General features: G+C 36.5%; 1 protein-coding gene across 14 annotated transcripts in view; it reads right to left on the bottom strand.

Annotated features, from left to right (window-relative positions):
• Nucleotides 1–22,039, bottom strand: part of MACC1 (MET transcriptional regulator MACC1) — a 538,854-nt gene that overhangs the window by 71,354 nt on the left and 445,461 nt on the right. For 10 of the 14 annotated variants that reach the window (XM_053218324.1, XM_053218325.1, XM_053218328.1 and 7 more), the window contains one exon: nucleotides 8,617–12,016. The exons of the other annotated variants lie outside the window; for them this stretch is intronic. In XM_053218324.1, coding sequence (XP_053074299.1) covers nucleotides 11,804–12,016 — 213 coding nt within the window. In that variant the 3' untranslated portion in view covers nucleotides 8,617–11,803. Of the gene's footprint in view, nucleotides 1–8,616; nucleotides 12,017–22,039 lie in introns of those variants that run through there. 14 annotated transcript variants of the gene reach the window in all.

Below are 22,039 nucleotides of genomic sequence, written 5' to 3'. Positions count from 1 at the left end.
TTCAGTAAAGCTACAGGATATAAAATCAATGTACAGAAATCTGTTGCATTTCTATATACTAACAATGAGGCAACAGAAAGAGAAATTAAGAAAACAATCCCATTTACAATTGTAACAAAAATAATAAAATACCTAGGAATAAACTTAACCAAAGAGGTGAAAGACCTGTACTCTGAAACTACATAACACTGATGAAAGACATTGAAGATGACACCAACCAATGGAAATATATTTCATGCTCAAGGATTAGAAGAACAAATATTGTTCAAATGTCTATACTATCCGAAGTAATCTACAGATTTAATGCAAACTCTATCAAAATATCAATAGTATTTTTTTACAGAACTAGAACAAATAATCCTAAAATTTGTGTGGAACCACAAAAGACCCCAAATAGCCAAAATAATCTTAAAAAAGAAAAACAAAACTAGAACTATCAAAACTCCAGACTTCAAATTATATTACAAAGCTGTAGCAATCAAAACAGTATGGTACTGGCACAAAAAAAGATATTAGATCATTGGGAAAGGATAGAAAGCCCAGAAACAAACCCATAATTGAAGTAGAAATGTTGGGGTTCAGAGCCAATGCCCAAGCCCAAGAAAGAATTCTTGAAACGTCTTTGGTGAAAAAAAAAAGGTGGTTTTATTAAAGCATGGGGACAGGACCTGTGGGCAGAAAGAGCTGCCTTGGGATTGTGAGGAGTGATTGATTATATACTTGGGAGATGGGAGATGCCAGCAGGTAAAGATAAAGGAAAGTTTCCAAAAGGAATTTTATATTCATATGCTAAAGAAGACTCACAGGATCTTGGAGGCTATTGTCAAGCTAAAGTTGTTTTTCCCTCTAGGAAAGCATTAACACTAAGACAGTTGGGAGTTCCTGGAAGAATGTCATACTCTCCCTGCTTCAAGTATTTGTCAGTGAGCTACAGTTATAAGGCAATTTAATTTTATATATCTTTTCTTCTGCTTTTGTTCCCCACATCAATGATTATATGGTCAATTAATCTTTAACAAAAGAGGTAAGAATATGCAATGGGAAGAAGACACATGGTGTCTCTTTAACACATGGTGTTGGGAAAACTGGACAGCTATATGCAAAAGAATGAAACTGGACCACTTTCTTACCCTATACACAAAAATTAACTCAATATGGATTAAAGACCTGAATGTGAGGCCTGAAACCATAAAAAATCCTAGACAAGAACACAGGTAGTAATTTCTCTGACATTGGCCATAGCAAAAGTTTTCTAGACATGTCTGCTGAGGTCAGAGAAATAAAGGCAAAAATCAACTTTTGGGAATACATCAAAATAAAAACTCCTGAAGAGTGAAGAGTGAAAGAAACAATCAACAAAAGTAAAAGGCAACCTACTGACTGGGAGAAGATAGTGGCAAATGACATATCCAATAAAAAGTTTGTATCCAAAATATATAAAGAATTTATACAACTTTACACCCAAAAAACAAATAGTCCAATTAAAGAATAAGCAGAAGACATAAACATTTCTCCACGAAAGACATCCAGATGGCCAAGAGACACATGAAAAAACTCTCCACATCACTCACCATTAGGGAAATGCAAATCCAAACTATAATTACTTCATACCTGTCAGAATGGATAAAATCAAAAACACAAGGCAACAATGTTGGCAAGGATGTGAAGAAAAAAGGAATTCTCTTGCACTGTTGGTGTGAATGCAAACTGGTGCAGCCACTGTGGAAAACAGTGTGGAAGTTCCTCAAAAATTAAAAATAGAACTACCCTATTATCTAGTAATTGCACTCCTGGATATTTACTCAAAGAATACAAAAACACTAATTCAAAAAGACCTATGCACATCTATGTTTACTGCAGTATTTGCAATAGCCAAATTATGGAACCAAACCAAGTGTCCATCGACAGATGAATGGATAAAGAAGATATATACAATGGAATATTACTCAGCCATAAAAGATGAAAACTTGGTATTTGCAACAACATGGATGGAACTAGAGAGTATAATGCTAAGCAAAATAAGTCAGTCAGAGAAAAATGAATACTGTATGATTTCACTCAAATGCAGAAGAAACCAAACAAATGAACAAAGGAAAAAAAGAGAAACAGACTCTTAACTCTAGAGAACAAACTGATGGTTTACCAGAGGGGAGGTGGGTAGGGGGGTGGGTGAAATAGGTGAGGAGGATTAAGAGTAAACTTCTCATGGTAAGCACTGAGTAATGTATAGAATAACTAAATCACTATATTGTACACCTGAAACTAATATCACACTGTATGTTACCTTTATTGGAATTAATATAAATAACTTAATAAAGAAAACAAATTTAAAGAAAAAATGCATTTGAACAATGTATTTTATTTCAGTAAATTAAAAAAAAAAAGACCCAAATTTGGCCAAATCATGGCCAACAAATTTTTTGTTACAAGCTTATTGTTATTGTGTCCCCTAAATTCATATGTTGAATTCCTAACCCTCAGTACCTACCAGTGTAATTATATTTGGTGATGAAATGTTTCATAGGTAATTGAACTAAAATGAGGTCACTAGGGTGGCCCTTAATCTAATCTAATGTCCTTAGAGGAAGACATTAGGACACAGACACGTGGACCAAGGTAAAACCCTGTGAAGGCACAAGGAGAAGATAACCATCTCTAAGGCAGCTGAGAGGTCTGGGACAGATTCTCCCCTCCTGGTCCGAGAAGAGAGCAACCCTGCCAATACCTTCCTCTTGGACTTCTAGCCTTCAGAATTGTGAGAAAAAAAATTCTGTTGTTTAAGTCACCCTATCTCTGGTACTTTGTTATGGCAGCCCTAGCAAATTAATACAGTTTTCTAGTAGATAAACACAGAATATACCAAGTGGTCAAAATAGAGCTCTCATTAAAGATAGATTTAGAAACTTGCTTAAGGCAGGAACCCAGGCGGGTAGATTAATTACTTGCAGTGCATTTGAAGCTCTCACATGGGAACCTGGATTCATCCCTAAGCACACAGTAATCTTCTCAGCAATCAAAATGGAAAGAAATATAAAGGTTCTCTAAAAGTGTGAAAGGAGGATTTTAGATTTTTTTCTTCCAAACTATCAGTGAAACTTCTTAAAAACGGCTTTAGGGATGTTACATCAAGTCCTCTCTCCTAGTCTTCTCACAAATAACCTTGACTACTAATCTCTTATTTTACCACAACCCACAGTATTCCACTCCACCCTGAAAAACAGAAAAATATGATACTCCCTCCTGAAGAGAATTTCTCCAGACACAGGAAATTGTGAATATAACTAAACATATATTAAATAGGAACTATATATCAAGAAAGAAAATGTTGATAGGTTCTTAAAAACAGACAGGGTGAATTATATGATATGTGAATTATATCTTAAAAAGATACTATGTATGTAGAACAAACAAACACACCACCTTTGTCAGTGTATCTCTTTCCTTTGGCCCTGTTTTTCACGGAAGTCTTGGAACCATCTAAATCACCTTGTTCATAGTGCTGTTCTACTTTCCCCTTGGGCAACATTTAGAAGTCATTATTGATTCAAAAGAGGAGATAAAAGTCTCCAGTGAAAAGTCAGATGGCTGAGAAAGAAACACCACTGACCTTGGGCTTGCTTTCATAATTGCATTCAGAGAATATTCAAAGATTTTGTTATGCTGTTTTTCACTGGTAGCTGAGGCCATTAGACGCTAACTTTACAGTTTTGTCAATCAGTCATTCTGGGAACTCCTCTACCCCTCTCTCCCGGTCAGCTTTTTTCTGGCAGCAGGCAAGGTGCTTCTACTAGGTATGGGCCCTGCTTTGAGAGTGAGGAATTAGAAAGAATAGAAGATCTGCCCCTGGACTTCCTGGGCCAGGTGAACCCATAGTCTTGGTGGGGTTTTAGATGGCTCCATCATGTCATCAGCAGTTAATAAAGTGGTATGCAGAAGATAGATATTGCTGGCAAAACTCAGTCACTTAGGATTTGATTTAGTGTAGAAGTTTATAGATGCAGGCCCATTACCCAGTCGCATAAGAAGGACCCCGATGACTAGCTTTGTGAATTACACCTGAGGGAGAAAGTTGTCTTGGTACAGGAAATAGTGCTGAGGTTAACTCACCTCACATTTTTAGTGGAAAATTGCTGTTGACTTCCCCAACATCCACCTCCTTCCATTTCCAAAAGTATTTCGATTTCACCCGGTGGTCAGTGATGCTCAAACCTTGTGTGCTGGATGATTGTCAGAGGAGGAGCTTGTAACTCAGTTCTGGCCAAATGACCACTGGTTACAGCTCTCACTGATTGGCTGAGGGATGAACACCGCACCTAAATCGGTCCAATCATAGGGACCATTCCTGTGAGGTTATTAGGAAATGCTCTCTTGTCCTACCTATTAATAAGCATTTGCTCAGAAAAACAGAACCAGCAACAATGATGTACGCTAAAGATTTCTTATGGTGATTTGACTTTCTACATTTGTGAGAGCTGGTCAGAGTCTTGGCTGGCTCTCTCCACTGTCTTGGCGCTGAACCTGAAGTCACAGGTCAGGCTGAAGGAAAGAAAAGATGGACATGGACTGGGGAAGAACAGGTATAACTAGAATCTGTCTGTCCCTGGCACCCACTCTGCTTTCTCCCTGACTTCAAATCTGCAGCCTCACTGCTGAGTATAACCCACGTTAGGTGGCGCTCTCGCTGTAGATTGGCATTCACACCTGGGCAGGATTTGGACAAGGGGAAGAAGGAGAACCTAGGGAAACTGGGGTTGCAGGTCAGGCAGCTGTCCTTCCACCCCTACCCTGCCAACAAACGGAGTCAGGGTCTGCAATAGGGCCTGAACTACACCCACCTTCCAAGAGTCACAGTGGCTGCTGCTTTACTGTGGCCTTTCAAATATTCCCAATATGCTGCTACCCTTGTAAGCAACACTCATATACCATTGTCTCGCTTGTTTGAATAGTTGGGTGGTGTTCAACTATTCAAAACAGTACATATTGCAAAAACAATTTCACTGGGTTATGTGAGTAATAGTGTTAAGTGCTATAAAGTGCTTAGTATGTTTATGCAACCTACTTGGCCTGTGAAAGGATAGCCCAGAACTCCTGGGCTGCTTCCGTGGAGCCCAAGGATGAAACCAATATAATCAAACGCAGAGAAGTGGGGGAAACAAGCAATCTGATTGCCGCCTTCAAGTCCTGAAGCCAGTAATGCCTGAAACTATCGTAGAGTTTTCAGGTGTGAGAGACAATAAATTCTTTGTGCTTTAGCCAGTTTGAGCTAGGTTTTCTGACACTAGATCCTGATAGACTGCTAAGTGGCAATCCTAACATAGATCTGCTATGTTTGCTTTAGCTAACCTTTCTTAGTAGTTTTAAAGGGCAATCTTAAGCAGCATTAAATCTATCCTGGAGAAAACCAAGCGGCACTTAATTGATAACTTATTATTGATCAGATAAGGAGAAGAATGAAGATACTCTCCATTTTTAAGAAGATGAACAGGACACAGCTGGGTGGCTCAACCAGTTGAGCATCTGAGTCTTGATTTCAGCTCAGGTCATGATCCCAGGCTTGTGGGATCAGGTCCTTCTTCAGGCTCCTCTGCACTGTCACTGAATGTGGAGCCTGCTTAAGATTGTCTCTCTCTCCCTCCCTGCCCCTCTACCCCGCTCATGTTCTCTCTGTAAAATAAGTGAAAAATGAAAGTAAAAGACCAACACAAAGAGAGGAAGACAAAGTTCCCATAGTCCCTGAATAGTCTCCTTTCATTAGACCATAATCAAACTCTTTTCTATCTCCCCTTCACACTTTCCTTCCTTTCAACCATGATGTAAGGGGACTGGGTGAGCATTAAGTACATATTTTCTGGGAGCAAAAGAGTATATTTTCCTCCCACAAAATAAATTTTTCTAGGAAGGAGTTTGGTAGCTAATTCCATTAAACAATTTAACCTGGTACATGTAAGGTCAACATTACACCAAAGTTGCCAATCCCAAATTCTTTTTAAAAGACTGAGCTTGGTGGAACCAGTTTAAATAAAACTCATAACTTCATCATGACTAAGTTCTGATTTTTAAGTACTAATCATGCTTATATTGATATGCTAAATGTCCAGTAAATTCCAAGGGTTCAAGTGTAGACTTAAATATTAAGATCATTTAACAATCTGCCTCCAGGTACAAAAGGACAGACTCAAACATCTATATGAATAGAAATAAAAATTCATAGGTCCTCTCCAAGTTACCCAAAGAAGAACAATTTAAAAGGGAAATGATGGCAGAGGATGAAATATGATACATAATATCTACGTGAGTTTGTCCGCCTCATCACCCTTCTCAGTGTCACCATCCCTTTAAATGTGGAAACACTCGTTGGAAAGAGAACATCTGGCTACCTTATTAACGAGTGCCTATAATCATTTTGTAATTCTACAATGAAAGTAAGGCATATAGATAGTTGTATTGATCACATTAGTTAAAAACAGTTAAATGGGTGATGGGCATTTTAAGGAGGGCACTTGTGGGGATGAGCACTGGGTGTCATATGTAAGAGGTGAATCACTGGGTTCTACTCCTGAAGCCAAGACTACACTGTATGTTAACTAACTTGAATTTAAATAAAAAGTAAATAATGGTATCCTTGGAATGAAAAAAACAAAAAAACAAAAAACCAAAAAAAACACCACTTTTCCCCAATAGGGAAAATGAATTCAACAAGAAAAATGTACCAAGTGATTGACCAGTAAAACAAAGTTTTCTCAAAAGATACAGAAACAAGTGCATCATTACGTATATTTTGCAAAATCATCTTAACACACTGAAATTATTATTAATCTCAAACAATCTGTTTTTATTCAAGTATGTTTACATTTCAAATAAAATGCAGAGTTCTTAATTATTTCAGTTAGTTTTTCAATCAAAATTATTATTTTGAAATAATAAGGCTTTTATTAATTTCCTGTGAAAAGTTCATTCTATATAAATAAATGGAACTATTATATAACATGATTTTTTAAAATAATTTAAAAACTTTCTCTGATGGAATCACATAAAAATTTGTTTGTCTAGAAGCAAGTTTTTCTGGCTTAACAAAGATTCTTTTATTTTCACAGAGAGGAAGGAAACTGTAATTCAGTGGTTCTCAAAGTGGGGTCCCTGGATGAGTAGCATCTGCATCACATGGGAACTTCCCAGAAATGCAAGTTATTGGGAACAACTGCATACCTGCTAAGTTAGAAATTTGGGGGTGGGACCCAGCAGTCTGTGTTCCAGCAAGCCCTCCAGGCAGTTCTGCTGCTCTGAAATTGGAGAATCCCTACAGCAGAGGTTGCCTGGCCTAAGGCCTTGCAGTAAGACTGGAGTATGTTTGCCAGTGTGCTCTAGGTAGCTGCTTGTAAATTGCTGCTACCCTTCTAAGCAACACTCATACACCATTTTCTAGTCTGTTTGAATAGTTGGGTGATTTTCAACTATTCAAAACAGTACATATTGCAAAAGCAACTTGACTAGGTTATGTGAGTAGTATTATAAAGTGCCATAAAATGCTCAGTATGTTTATGTGTATGTGCTATGTGTGCTATGCCTCACACATAGGAGACATTATTATAATGTAGATAATTAGTATTCAAATTATTAGTCTTAGCTCACTTTTACTTCCTGCATAGCAAGACAAATAAACAGAAAAAAACACCCATAAAGTATCGTGCTCATTATATACTCACAGACATTTAAACCCAAGAGGAACTTTAGAAGCTACCTAGTTCAAGCACCTTGTCTTATGGATGAGAGAAAACTGAAGCCCAAGGAAGCTGGGTTACAGGTGGAAAGTCTCTTAGGAAGTAATAGGCAAAGATCAGAAGCCAGGGGCTCTCAACTCCTGGACAACTCTTTTGCAGAAGAAGCCATCCTTGTTGTGTTCACTATAACAGCAGCAGCACATGCTCTGGAATTTTCTCCATTGGCATTACTAACTATTTTCCAGTACTGATATTTCCATCCTCACCCCCTCATATATGAACTGACACTATTATTCAGAATTGCAAAGCTTTTAGGTTAAAAACCTTCTGGATTACATAAGCCTAGGTATACATAAATAGAAAATCAACGTAAAAAATACATGCAAAAGCCACAGATTTGTACATTTAGTGAAATCTTGATGCTTGAATATGAGACAAACATCAGGCGCTAGATATGTACAAATTCAAGTTTCCTGTGTACACATAGTCACTTTTATTTTGTGTTGTGCACTAATGTGTATACATGCAAGAAACCAACCCTCAATAATTACTTTATTCTGAAGAACGTCTTTGAGTTAACCTCACCTAACATAATGGTAACATATGATCTTTGGAACTTCACTAACATGGGAAACAACCTCATATAGAAGAAGGGCAAATTATGTGGGAATAAGAAAAAAAATATCTATTTTAACTAGAAAAGCCTCTAGCAACATATGTTTTCATTATTCTCCTTTTTCTTTATATTGCCTCAAATATTCCTTAGACATTAAAAACTTATGGAAAATACAACTTACAGTAGCACAGTATGAAAATTCAAATTTTGAACCTTCTAGTTACAGCATAGTATGATTTGAATATATTCTCTCTGTTGTATTTTCTTTTCTTTTTCTATTGCATTTTCATATCACATATTCAAACCTGTTTATTAGCAGTGGCATTTCTTAGACCAATGCCATCCATTGATGTACTACATTCTGCCCCTTCCAGGTATCCAGGCATTGTCAAGGTCAAAACTTCATATGGTATTTTCTACATTACAGGACATGAAAATGTGCTGTATCCATCCCGCCGGGTATGAACAGTTAATTATCTGCTGTTGCACGCACCTCCTTAATTGGCCTCCATATTAAGGCTTTAACACAGGAAGTGGAGGATCTGTGGCTTCCATTGAAAAGCTGTTACATTGCAAGCTGAGCACTGAACTAAAATCTCATCCTAATGCATCATTAGAGAAAAAGCCTGAGGTACTAAAAGAACTATGATTTTTCCACTTCGGAAGTGCTTAAAGAAGTTTTAGATTAATGGCTTTTGATGCTTTTAATGATGTCAAGGATGGAATTTAAGTGCCTTATTAATTCCCTTGATTTGCTGCCAAATATTAAAGGAAATTCATGATTACTGAGTTAATCTTTTCTGATTATGAAATCCATTATAGGAAGAAAAATATAAAATTCAGAAAAATAAAAGTGATTCATAAAAATATTAGAATATATTTATAAGAACAGAATGTTTGGACATGGGTTTAAAATTCCTCTGGAAGGATTTGTTACAAGACTATAAGATATCTTTGTATATATTAATATTTAAGCCATTGCTTCATCCTTAAGTTGCACTTCATGTTTTTCATTTTTTAAACTCTTTTTAAACTTCCCAGCCACAGTCACAACACATGATGCGATGTAAACCTGAAGTGATTTGTTTAATCTTACTACCCTAATCAGCTAACAAGATCTCTGTCTTCTCAGATCTTGGAGCCTGGAAAAACCCAGTTATTAATTCCTTACTATCTCTTCCCGAAATTCTCTGGTTTGCTGACATGTTAATAAGATTCCAAGAATCTTCTAAGGAAAGCAAAATCACCACTAAAAATGATTGTGTCCTGAACTTACAAACTATTTCTTTCCTCCCTCTCCCTGAATTTATTTTCAACTAAAATAAATTCTGTCCTTGAATGTGTGTACATAACTCCCTGGGCAGGCTATGTTCTCTTATTATCAAATATAAATATTGAAAGCTTTAAAGACTGTTCTTAAACCTAATTCAAATTACCTTTGCCAGCATAAGAAATACCCCAGGGTAGGTGTATTAAAAGCTCTAAAAAGATTCTGCTTTTACTTTTTAGCCAAATGGACATGTTTTATTCAGGATCCCCAAACAAAATCCTTATTCAGCTCATTATATTACCTTTGAGGGTGTGTCTTTCCTTCCTTCACTTCTTCACCCTTTCAAACCCTTCACTCTGGCTCTCTGCATCTCTGGAGTTTCCCTCCTGCCTCAGGGCTTCACTGCATTGAGGAACGACCTCTTCTACCTTCCCCGGACTAAAAGCAGTGCTTGATCCTCCTTCAGGTTCATCATTTCTTTCCCAGAGAAAACATCCCTGACGCTTTGGATTCATAAATGGCCTTTCATATCTATATCCCTTGGCCTTCCGGCCTTTCCGTTGTAACTGTTGTTACAGATCTAATTTTACATTTAATTGTATAGTGTTTTAAATTGTTGCCTGTCTCTATAACTTAGCAATACTGAAGTCAGGGATCATGCTCTTTCTTCCACCACTATTAACCTCAAGCATCTACGTGCCTGCCACAGAGAAGGTACACATACTCCATCTGTTGATTAAATACAATAAATGAATGACTGTCCAAAGCACATAAACACTGGCATGTGGCCAAAGGATTGAACATATGAGTAAGCACAAACCATCTCTTTGTGAACTCTACCAGCAGTTAGCATTTGTACTGCCCTAATTCCCTATGTAATCTCTGTCTTGCAAAAGCTTTCTGAAACACTCTGGTAAACACACACACACACACACACACACACACACACGTATGTTTGTATGAGCACATGAGCATTCACACCCACAGATATCAATGTTTTGGGTGGTTACGACTGCTTCATTCAACAGTGATAAGTCAGGTTTTTAAAAAATAATTCTTCTTGGGGCGCCTGGGTGGCTCAGTCGGTTAAGCGTCTGACTTCGGCTCAGGTCATGATCTCACGGTCCGTGAGTTCGAGCCCTGTGTCGGGCTCTGTGCTGACAGCTCAGAGCCTGGAGCCTGTTTCGGATTCTGTGTCTCCCTCTGTCTCTGACCCTCCCCTGTTCATGCTCTGTCTCTCTCTGTCTCAAAAATAAATAAATGTTACAAAATTTTTTTAAATAATTATTCTTATTAAAAATCCCTGAGAGTTAAAGAACTACTCTGCACAATGATCCTGAAGAAAAAATCCAAGTTAGGCAGGGTTAGCTATGTCCCAAGATGCTAGGGGAAGGAAGATGGTGAAAACTCTAGTCCATGGATGCAAACAACAGATTTCTGATGATCAGTCATATTTTTTTTTCTGGCAGTCTTTCAATAGATGGTGGAAAAGTGCAGCAAGTTTCACTTAAAATGAAGTTGCTACTATGCCCCTATAAGTTTTAATGTGCATTTTTAGTTTTTTACTATTTTGCTATGTGCTATGTTTAAAAAAAATAATAAAACCAGATTTTGCAGACAGAAAACTTATTTCCCATTGGCTATTTTCCCTGAGTGTCCTCACCAGTCCTTAGTCTTTTCAGATGAAAAATGGGAATAATGTTAGCAAACTCCACTAATAAATAAAAGAGATGGAATATAGAAAGCTTGTGGCTCTGTGCCTGTGCACAGAGTATGTATTTGCTTCTCCTCTCTCTAGACCCACTACAAGTAAAACTCCAGTGTCCACACTGGGAGCCTCTAGTTTATCTAGGTAACTGTGTGAGGTAATTATGCTAACAGCCATTTGTTTTGACTTAAAGAAATTAAAGCAACTTTGAAAGGGGCAAGGGTTTTATTGTCCTTTCTCAACAACAAAATGGCTTAATGTTTGGATTTGAAACATATAAAATTACATGTTTAATTATAAAATGTATCCTTGGATTTTGTGTTAAGCTGTGCTTTCACCAGGAAAAAATACTTTTTGACAAATGAAAAAAAAGTAATACTTTTCTGAGATTCTTTATGTACGCGTGTGTGTGTACACACCACATGCACACACACACATACACACGCACTCCATTTCCCTCCTACCATTCTCCCTCTTCCCCAAAACATACCCTATACTTCCTCAGAAGTAGAGAATGCAGTTGCTCTCAAAAACTCTAAGGAATGTATCAGTATTAAAGCTCCAGTTAAGTCTCGCCACTGCTTGGTCACAGGGTTTTTCATTCTGTCCAAAGCCGATTGAAGGTCTTGTAACACGTCTCTGTAGCTATTTCCATAGTGAGCACCCCAAGTATAGAGAAAATCATAAGCAGGTTTCCACATCATCTATAAAGGAAAAAAATTAGACTGGAGTAGTTGGAAGACAAACAGAGATGAAAATAGATGCTTTTAAAAAAAGTTTTAAAAGCCTCTCAGGACATAAAAAAACTGGAATACCAATTATACATGGACTTACTTAATGTCATAGAAAACGTTTCAATAGCTATCTCTTCCATCTTATATCTTTGTGTTTCTATGCCTAGAAAAATTTTAAAATAATGACAAGTAGTGCCTCTTTTTTTTCTTGATCCATCATCTAAACATTTTTCATTGCCTTGATATGATATAAAATTCTTGGTGTAATTTTTTGATGTTACTGAGATAAACTTTTCACTCTCTGAAAGATTTTTAAGGTAAAAATAATGACTCTTTTGTTTTAATACTATCTATGGTGAGCTTTATTACACAACATATCACAAGGAGCTATACAGTGTATTTAATGCTTTAAGTCATTTTATTTGAGCAAGGAAACAAGAAAAGATGTACTTTCATGATCAAATCTTAAAAGGAAAGTAAAAATACAGTTCTCTAATTTAAAAATAATTTAATGAATCATTTTATAACCAAAGGAAAGATCAATATTCAATGTTTTATTATGCTTTCCCCAAGCACCTACCAATACCAATGACATCATTGTTTCCATAGAAATAAATGTACGTCAAAGAGGAACTTCATGTTCGAGCATGTATGTAATGGTAACCAAGGCAACCAGGCTAAGAGAGAATAAAGACAAAGGCCGACCAAAGAAGATAAATTGTAGAATAAACACACACACACACACACACACACATACACACACACAGAAACACAATGAGCTTAAAATAAATTTTTCTAAGAAAATGAAAATACGAGCCATGTACTACTTATAATTGGACTATTTGGAATATAAACTTTATTACCTCTACCTATTTGGGTTCACTAAACCAATTCATTTGTGATTTTATCACAAATGCAGGAACACAGACTGTGAGCTCAATATTATGCAGAGCTGCCCTCTTAAATAGAGCCTCCATTAACAGTAATATCACATGAAGTAGGGCTTTGGGATATAATTTTTCACCCTCCTCTGATAGCCTCATATACTCTACAATTGAAATTAAAAGAATGAAAGACCATAATAAAGAGTTTCAATCAATTTAATTTACATAAAAGGATAGGCATTGAACTCAAAAAAGTTTGATGTTATTTTGTCCAAATTGGCATTCCTGGGAAGCCATGAACACCCATATCTTTGTCTCTATTGATGAAGCTTGATTCTGCAAGGTATTGAATGGAAAATAATTATCAATATTATACTATATCCAGGAGGTTATGATGCATCATCCCAAATGATCCCAGATTTTTGTATATAAGTTTTACCCTCTCCAACCTGATTTACAAAGAACTGCATCTTCCATCACTGATAAGACTATGAATGAGATGTTCTCTTGTTTATTTTTCTGAATAGTCACTTTGAAATCAAACCTCCCAGTTGCTGGTCACCACTAATATCTCAGCAATGGAAGATGAATTGAGGCATATTAACAGACGCTTTTTGCCAGATTCAATCTTGCCTGCCACTTCTCAGATGCAAAGATGCACAAAACAAGTAAATTATTCTGTAGTGAGTATATACTAACCCTCTGTAAAAGCTTTGAGACCTGTATTCTATGTTGCGTTCATTTAAAATTCCCTGATGCTCAACTAGTTGGTACATTATTTTTCAACTTGCCATATATTGTTTAAAATAATGGTGTTTATAGCTAAAACCTTCTCATATTTTATGCTAAGTCCTTTAGTAATTGAATGATAAAAAGATGTATTTGAGGGTTGCCTGGGTGGCTCAGTAGGTTAAGCATCCAGCTCTTGATTTTGGCTCAGGTCATGATCTCATAGTTCACGACTTCGAGCCCCGCATTGGGCTGTGTACTGACAGTGTGGAGCCTGCTTGGTATTCTCTCTCTCCCTCTATCTCTGTGCCTCCCCTGCTCACGTGCACTCTCTTTCTCAAAATAAGTAAATAAACTTAAAAAAATAGATGTATTTGAAGATATTTTATGATAAATAGCATCTAAGAGCATTTCAGTACCCAGATGATGGCATAGTCTCATAAAAACCAGATGTCTTTTAAGAATCACATCTGGATAATTTTCAGTTTATGCACTACTATGTGTGCAGATTCAAAGTAACATCATAGAGGCAGCCAAAATGGCTCCACTGCCTTTCCTGGTAAAAACAACACACACACACACACACACACACACACAACTCTGCACCACATATCTTGCTGCAGCACATTGGATTGCTATGTATAGAAAAGCCCTGAGGCATACTCAATCATGCAGCAGTCCTTTGGTGCTGTTTGAAATAGGAAATACACCAAGGTGATGCAGGAATTGGGAACTACAGATTCAGAAGTCCAATGATACATTTATCTACTCACTTATGCACAGAGCTATATAACACTCTCACATTTGGCAGTTTTCACTGATAGCAGAACATTTCGGTCAGTTCTTGCAATTAAGATAAATTTGGATAGACTTCTGAGTCCTGAACCCAAATTAAGACACCTGATAGTGTGAAAGGACTCCCCAGGAGTACTCTGAATTAGTCAGAAATGCAAGGAGGGATACTGCTTTAAACTCATTGGGGATTCCCTGGAGTCTAATCCATAAGCTACATAGAAAGGGTTACAATAGCTTGGGGCTGAAAACACTAGAGCAATGGTAAACTTCATGATTTATACTAAAATGTGTATCTATTGCATTCCAGTTCTGTTTCTCTTTGAAGCAAACTAACCCTGAATATTCCTTCAGTGCAAAATCTGATCTGCTATATATAACATCATGTGTCGCTGTCCATACAGATGACAGAGAAACACTATTGTAGCACAAATACAATGAATATATTCAAAACACATTGTTGTTCATTAATTATTTCACTTATTAAATTAAGAGTTTTTGAGTAGCTACCACTACAAAGAATTTTGTTACACAAAGGAATAAAATGATGAATATAGCATGGCTTGTTTTTAGAAGCTTATAGCATAGAAGGGAGATAGATACTTGCACAAACACTGACCCATTGTATAACTAGACAGCATTTGGTAATTAACAGTTTAAGAAAACTCAAAAATTACTTTCATGTTTTCATTTAGTGTAATAAAAACTGAGAGTTCATTGACTGAGAAGCAGTGTGGTGTAATAGAAAGAAAGATGGGTTTTGATGTCAGAGCTCTGGGTTGCCATCTGAGTTACACTGCCTATCGGATAGGTCAATTTGGGTAAATCAAAGTACCTGAGTTTTGAATTTTTTAATCTCTAAAATATGGATAATACTTTCCCAGGTCTGTGTCCAAGGAACCTTCTAAAGTGTCTGGCATATAGTTTGCATTTAATACTTTTTAATAGGATATGAAGGAAAGTGGGTACTTTTGGGATGAGAGAAAGATAAGCAACCTAGTTTTAACCCTAATGCATATGAGGTGAAGGCATGAGTATCTCCATCTCCAGTAAGACTTTGGAATAGAGAGATGACCTCCAGGAAGCAGCCAAGAGTTTAGCATCATGCCAAAGTGATGAGGAAAAATGAGAGTGGAGGAAAATGCCAAGGAAGAAAATGAAAGGGTGAAAAATTTAACCCCCAATTAAGTCCACAATTAGGGACCACAAACAAGAAATAGAAGCAATGAGGGGTGCCGGGTGGTTCAGTCGGTTGAGCATCCAACTCTTGATTTTGACTCATGTAACGATCCCAGGGTCGTGGGATAGAGCCCTGCATCAGTTCTGTGCTGAGTATTGGGATTCTCTCTCCTTATTTGTCTGCGCCTTCCCTGCTTGTGTGCTCTCTCTCTCTCTCTCTCAAAAATAAATAAACAACAACAAAAAATTCTCTATTTCCCTCTGCCCCTCTCCCCTGCTTGCGTGTGCAAGCTCTCTCTAAAAATAAAATAAATATTTAAAAAAGAAAAAGAAAAAAGTAGAAGCAATATAAGTATGAAGAGAAGCTGGTGTCAGAGTCATAGAAAATGAAGCAGGGTACTTCATGTTGCAAAAGTCAAGGATTGATAGCATTCCAAAAAGGACATTCAGCTCACCCCAGCTTCTCAGAGCCTGTTGTTCACATAGCCTCCCAACTCCACGTTCAGTGACATCACATTAGGAGGTTAAAATCATCAATGTTAGGAGTTTTTACACCATGGAAGATGGCAAAGGTATAATTTAGGGCTTTTTCTCCCTTGAAGAGCTATTAAACGTGTGCCAGCATGCCACTCTTTGAGGACATCTCTTCTCTGTTAGCCCCTCTCTTACCTGTAATGTCAAGTAATATGGAAACATGAAGCAAAACTGAGAAAAATCCAGGATCTTGGCACTATTAGGACCTCAGTAACCATGGAGAAGGCAGTTTGAAGAGAGTGGTAGAGGACAGACTGCAGGTAGGAGCAGGTGACAAGGAACTAGAAACCACAGAAAAAGTGGGTCACATTTGGAATTTGAAAGTTAAAAGAAGAGAGACAAAGCTAGAAGGAGAAGCAGTGGGGAATAAATTATTTTTAAAAGGAAAAAAATCTATAAAGACTAATATTTTACATTTGAAAGGAGAGGTTGGTTTGAATCCTACCCTAGCCAGATAATTTAGGGTTGATGAAGATTAAGGAGGCAGCATATTTCTCAAGAAGATAAGTTAACTTCCTTTAAGCAGAACACATAAACACACACAAATGTTAAAATCATTATGGAGTTAGGGTAATGAACAGGGAAAAATATCAAGAATAATTGAGAATAAATGGGATTTAAAGCATATGCTATAGTTGCGTACTTGGTACAAATGAAAAATGTTAAATTTGGGGAACTAGGTTTTAAATTTTTTTTTTAACATTTATTCATTTTTTAAAGAGTGTGAGCAGGGAAGGGGCAAAGAGAGGAAGACACAGAATCTGAAGCAGGCTCCAGGCTCTGAGCTGTGAGTACAGAGCCCAATGCAGGCCCGAACCCATGAACTGTTGAGATCATGACTTGAACCAAAGTAGGACACTTAACCAACTGAGCCACCCAGGCACCCCTCGGGGGCTAGGTTTTAAAAGTATGTTTTATTAAGAGAAATAAACAAGTCTCTGCCAAGTATGGTAAATAGAACTTTCTCTATATTGAGATTTGCTTAACAAAGCATGACAAAAACCCAGCCTTCATCAATGCAATAAATAGTGTAATCAGTTTTTTGTTGTCCTTTGCGACAGAGCTATATGATATTTGCCTCAAGTCCTTAAATATTTTACTTTTGTTTCTTCAGCACTTCTTTCTGTCTGTCATTCTATGTTTTCTTATTCAGCAAGTGAACATATGCCATCGAAGGCAAAGGCACAAGAGGAAACTGGCATACATTAATTAACTATAGACTTTACAAAATTAGGTCCAAAAATACACATTAAAAGCCACAAAGGAAGGGTGTCTGGGTGGCTCAGTCGTTTAAGCATCCGACTTAGGCTCAGATCATGATCTCTCTGTTCGTGGGTCTGAGACCCGCGTCAGGCTCTGTGAGGACAGCTCAGAGCCTGGAGCCTGCTTCAGATTCTGTGTCTCCCTCTCTCTCTGCCCCTTCCCTGCTCACACTCTGTCTCTATGACTCTCAAAAATAAACATTAATTTCTTAAAAAAATGCCACAAAGTATTCTCAGGTTTGTAATAATTAAAGAGAAAACAAAGTCATACGTTTTCTGGAAATGTTTGAATGAATAAAATCAGTAGAATAAACAATTTTCTTTCCACAATGACCTAAGTCCTCTGAAAGCTGGAAGTGATTGTGGACTGCTATGATCTCTTCCAGGTTTATGTTATCTTATATATCTATTTAGTGGTTTAAAATAGTTCTTCCGTTCTTGTTCAGTGTTATGATTTAAGGGATGATATGCAGAAACTCTGCACTAATGCGTAGATAAATCAAAGGAAAGCATGCTCCTGAGGGTTTGTTTTTGTTGGATTACTCGTAACCACAAAACAAATTCTCTCAGTCTTCTTCACCTCTAACACAATTATTTGACACACAGGCATTACTCTTACTCCTATACTCTGAGATTTTTTTAAATGTTAACTTCAGGATGTTATGGGTTCATCTCTGAATAGGAAGCACGAGGCTGACAAAAGCATAGAGTTGTTAATTTCTCAACTGTGTGTTTTGATCTCCTATAAGGGAGCATCATTAAGCATCAGTAAGTATTTAATCTATTAAAGGTTAGCAGTTTCCAAAGTCCTAGCATTTGTGTGAAATGTCTTTGGTTTATCTTCCAGGCATTAGAGGACAAAGAAAATGGTAAAAGAGCAATAAAAGAAGTGGTGAGATGTCAAAAGAAATGAAACAGGAATAGAAATTTAAAAAATAGTTTTCCAAATTTAGAGCGCTTGTTCCCAGAAGCCAGTAAGACTCATTAGATAATGCTCTGGATAATGAAATGCAACATGAATAAAAGCAGTTCAGATTTGAGCTTAGCACTCTATGTCTTTTTTTAGCTCATAAAACATGAATAGCATAAAGGATGCAATTGGTTAACTACAATTGGATGATTACATTTTTCCACATTAAAAGATTCATAACCCCCTTACTTTCCTCGTAAAAGTATAGGAGCAATGTTTCATTTTAAGTACAATTAGCTGAAGAAGTATTAAGGCAAATTTGCATTATTAATGATTATTACATGTGTTCTATCTTCAGTACATCATTTACAATATCCAGGTGGGTCTTCTATCACCTTAAATGGTAAGTACATCAATAGTGTTGAGAGTTACCATTACCTTCAGAAAAGAAGGGAGGCTAACCTATCAGGGAGTCCCTATTTCCTTAGAAGGGACATGGACTTGTTTGAAACTTGGACATAAGATTCTCTTGGAAAAGTCTCTGGGTACAGCCAGCTTTGCTTCCTCTAGGAATAACCTCTTGGAACATCAGGGGTTAAGCATAACCCAGAGGAAGACAGAGGACTCATACTTTGCTTCTGCATCTACTCAAAACAATCTAACATCTTAGGAAAACCGGCTGGATGAGCCATCCTCACTAACTCCTAGTTAGGAAGAGAATTCAGGTCACCCAGCTATAAATCCAGAGTCATTTCATTAAAGTATAGCCATGGATTTATTTCAGTAGTAAGCAGTTTTAATCAATGCTGATTTAAGTCTTACACTTAGCTGGGGTTTGGTTTTTCTAAAATTCCTGGTTGTTTGTGATTCCCCAAAATAAACCTCAATAAAGAAAACCTAAACTCTAAATAAAATATTTGTGTCTTTAAATCCAATTTAAGATATCTTTATAATATTTAAGCTTTATAATATTTATTAATATGATTATTATTTCTATTTGATTTTCGGTAGGTAATAAGACATATAATGTAGAAGATCATATAACTACAATGTGCTACCCCATGAATTTCACTGTGATGTCATTGTTTCTTTATTTCATCATTTCAAGAAATGGAGTAATTTCTGGAATTAAATATTGTAGCAACAAGTTTTATAGTATTGTACAAAATAGACTATGGTAATCTAAATATTATGTCACTGTGTCAAATCTGTAGTCCAAACAATGAAGAACTGAGAAATTAGTCCATACATGTTACCACTGGTAGATGAATTTCCATATAATACTTTCCCATCTTTAAAAAGTTGTAAATGTATCTCATACTGTAAAAGCCCAGCAAACCATACAGTTAAGTACCAAGGCTAGAAGTGGACAATGCAATGTCCCTGCAGAATCCAGGACTTGCTGTGTGAGCCAGAAAACCATAAGAGTTCAAGAACTTCCTTTTATCTTTTGCAAGAGACATTTTCCAAGGAAAATAAACATTGTTAAACCAGTAAAAAAGCTGACCATCCAAGGCTTTTTTCTTCTTATTTTTTCCATGCACTACCATTCCACCAGTTTTAGAAGAGAAACCTTGAAATCATTGGTGACTTTTCCCTTGCCTACATTCTTTCTATAGTTACTTGCAGCCATATTACTAAAAAATTACTATATTTCCTTTTCCAAAATCATTCAATGTCACACAGTTGTCAAATTCACCTCTTCCTCTTAGTTAAAATAATAGATAATATATATTTAGTTATTACAATGTGCAAAGCATTATTCCAAATATTTCATGTATATTATTTTATTTAATCCTCCAAATATCCGATGAGCAAGATAGTATAATTCACATCACTTTCCAAAAAAAAAAAAAAAGTATTCCTAGAAAAAAAAGTTTATTTGCTGAAGACTAATAGATAATAGACTAGATCAGGAATCCAGACCAGCAATCTTAACCTCTATGCTCTGGCAGTCATTAAAGACTCTATTGTCTCCAATATATACATATATGACCATATCTCCCAATAATTACTAAAATGACCTCTCCCCTCCAGCCCACATAGTCTCCTCAATGGTCTCTAGAAGTCACTGGTATCCAGAAGCACTGAAATCTCCTTCCAATCCTCTCCAATTATCCAAATGCTATCCATCTTTCAGGACTAGGGTGCGTCTTCTGACAGCTCCTTCCCAATTTGATCTTTTATTTAGCTAATTCTGAAAGGACTTATTAGTTGTGCATATTGGATAGGACTGTGTGTAAAACATACCTGGGTCTGGAACCCAGTTCTGTACTTAATAACCATGTAATTCTGGATGATTTACACAAATGCATTCACTCTTAGTTTGCATATCTGTAAATTGTGAATGGTTATAATGTCTTCCTTACAAAGTTTGTTAAAATAAATGAAATACGGTAAATAAAATGCTCATAATGATTAGCTGACACAGTAAACACACAATAAATTGCAACTATTACCATTCTCATTATTTTCACTTATTTCAGCATCTAATCATATACTTTTTTTAAAATAAAATAATTCAAGTTATTAACAATTTATCTCAATTCCCAGGCCAAATAAAATGTGGCTTTAGGGAGAAAAAAATCATATTTTCCATTCTGTTTGCGATTTTTATAGCTCCTAAAGCTCCAATGCTGGGAACTGACAGTCCTAGTAAATATGTTAAAAGTACAGATGAATTACATACTGAGAGCAAGGATTCAGAGGAAAGATACTAAATAAGTAGGAAGAATTCCATACAGAACTTTTATTTGTGTATAAAAAATAAGTAAAGTTAGCTCTTTGAGGAATACCTACTTTCTCACTTTAAATCTAGACCCAGAATAAAGTGCTCTGAGCACTATAGCTGCCAGTCAGAAATGAGGGGGGACAAATATATGGCTAGAAGACAAAACAGAAAATCATACCTCACTGATTGAGCAAAAAGACTTATAAACACACCATTCCAGTCATAACTCTCTATAGGTGAGTGGCTTCTGAGATGAAAGTATATCACAATTAACAACGTTGACTTCCTTAGGCTTCCATAATTAGTGTGGCCCATTCTGGCAGGTCAGATAAGAAATCAGCCTTGACAGGCCTTTTGGTGCCTGTGTTTGAGGTGGAGCCCAGTGCGGTAGAAGGTAACTTAATAAGAAGTAATGTTTAGTGTCCTTGGTAAGTAAGTGTCCTGACTGAATAAGATGGAGAGAGTATCTTCTGTATTGTGTGTCAGGGGACAATGGAAGACAGTTACTGGGAAAATTGTCACACATACCATTAATCCCAGAAGCTTAAGTCAAGAGTATCCAAGTTAGGCCTAAGAACATCTTAGCCCTGAAATCCCCAGCATTTTCTCCTTATAAAATCCAATTTTTTTAATGGGCTATTTTTCTAATATTTTATTGATTCTGGTTTTTAAATTAAAGCTCTAAATATGGTCAAGAAAATAAACTCCAATGAATTTTCATTAACATTCACTGGAAAACCTTGGCAATGATTAAACATCTTTGTATAGTACAAATGTATTTCTTTTTCAAAGGCAATACTCCAAAAACATATTTTGCTTAAAATCAGACTCAAAATTTTATAGTTTTGTTTTTATGTTAGAAATTCAATATCATCAGAAAAGTTGAGTAACATTTCTTATAACTTAGATAGGTGGTTAGTTTAAAAAGTGACTTTCTCAGAAGTCTCCAGGGAGAAGCTTTTCTTTTCACCT

This window comes from Acinonyx jubatus, chromosome A2 (genome assembly GCF_027475565.1).
Source record: "Acinonyx jubatus isolate Ajub_Pintada_27869175 chromosome A2, VMU_Ajub_asm_v1.0, whole genome shotgun sequence".
NCBI classification, from domain to species: domain Eukaryota; kingdom Metazoa; phylum Chordata; class Mammalia; order Carnivora; family Felidae; genus Acinonyx; species Acinonyx jubatus.
The sequence above is the reverse complement of the archived record's forward strand: the minus strand, read 5'-3'. Positions and strand labels throughout refer to the sequence as shown.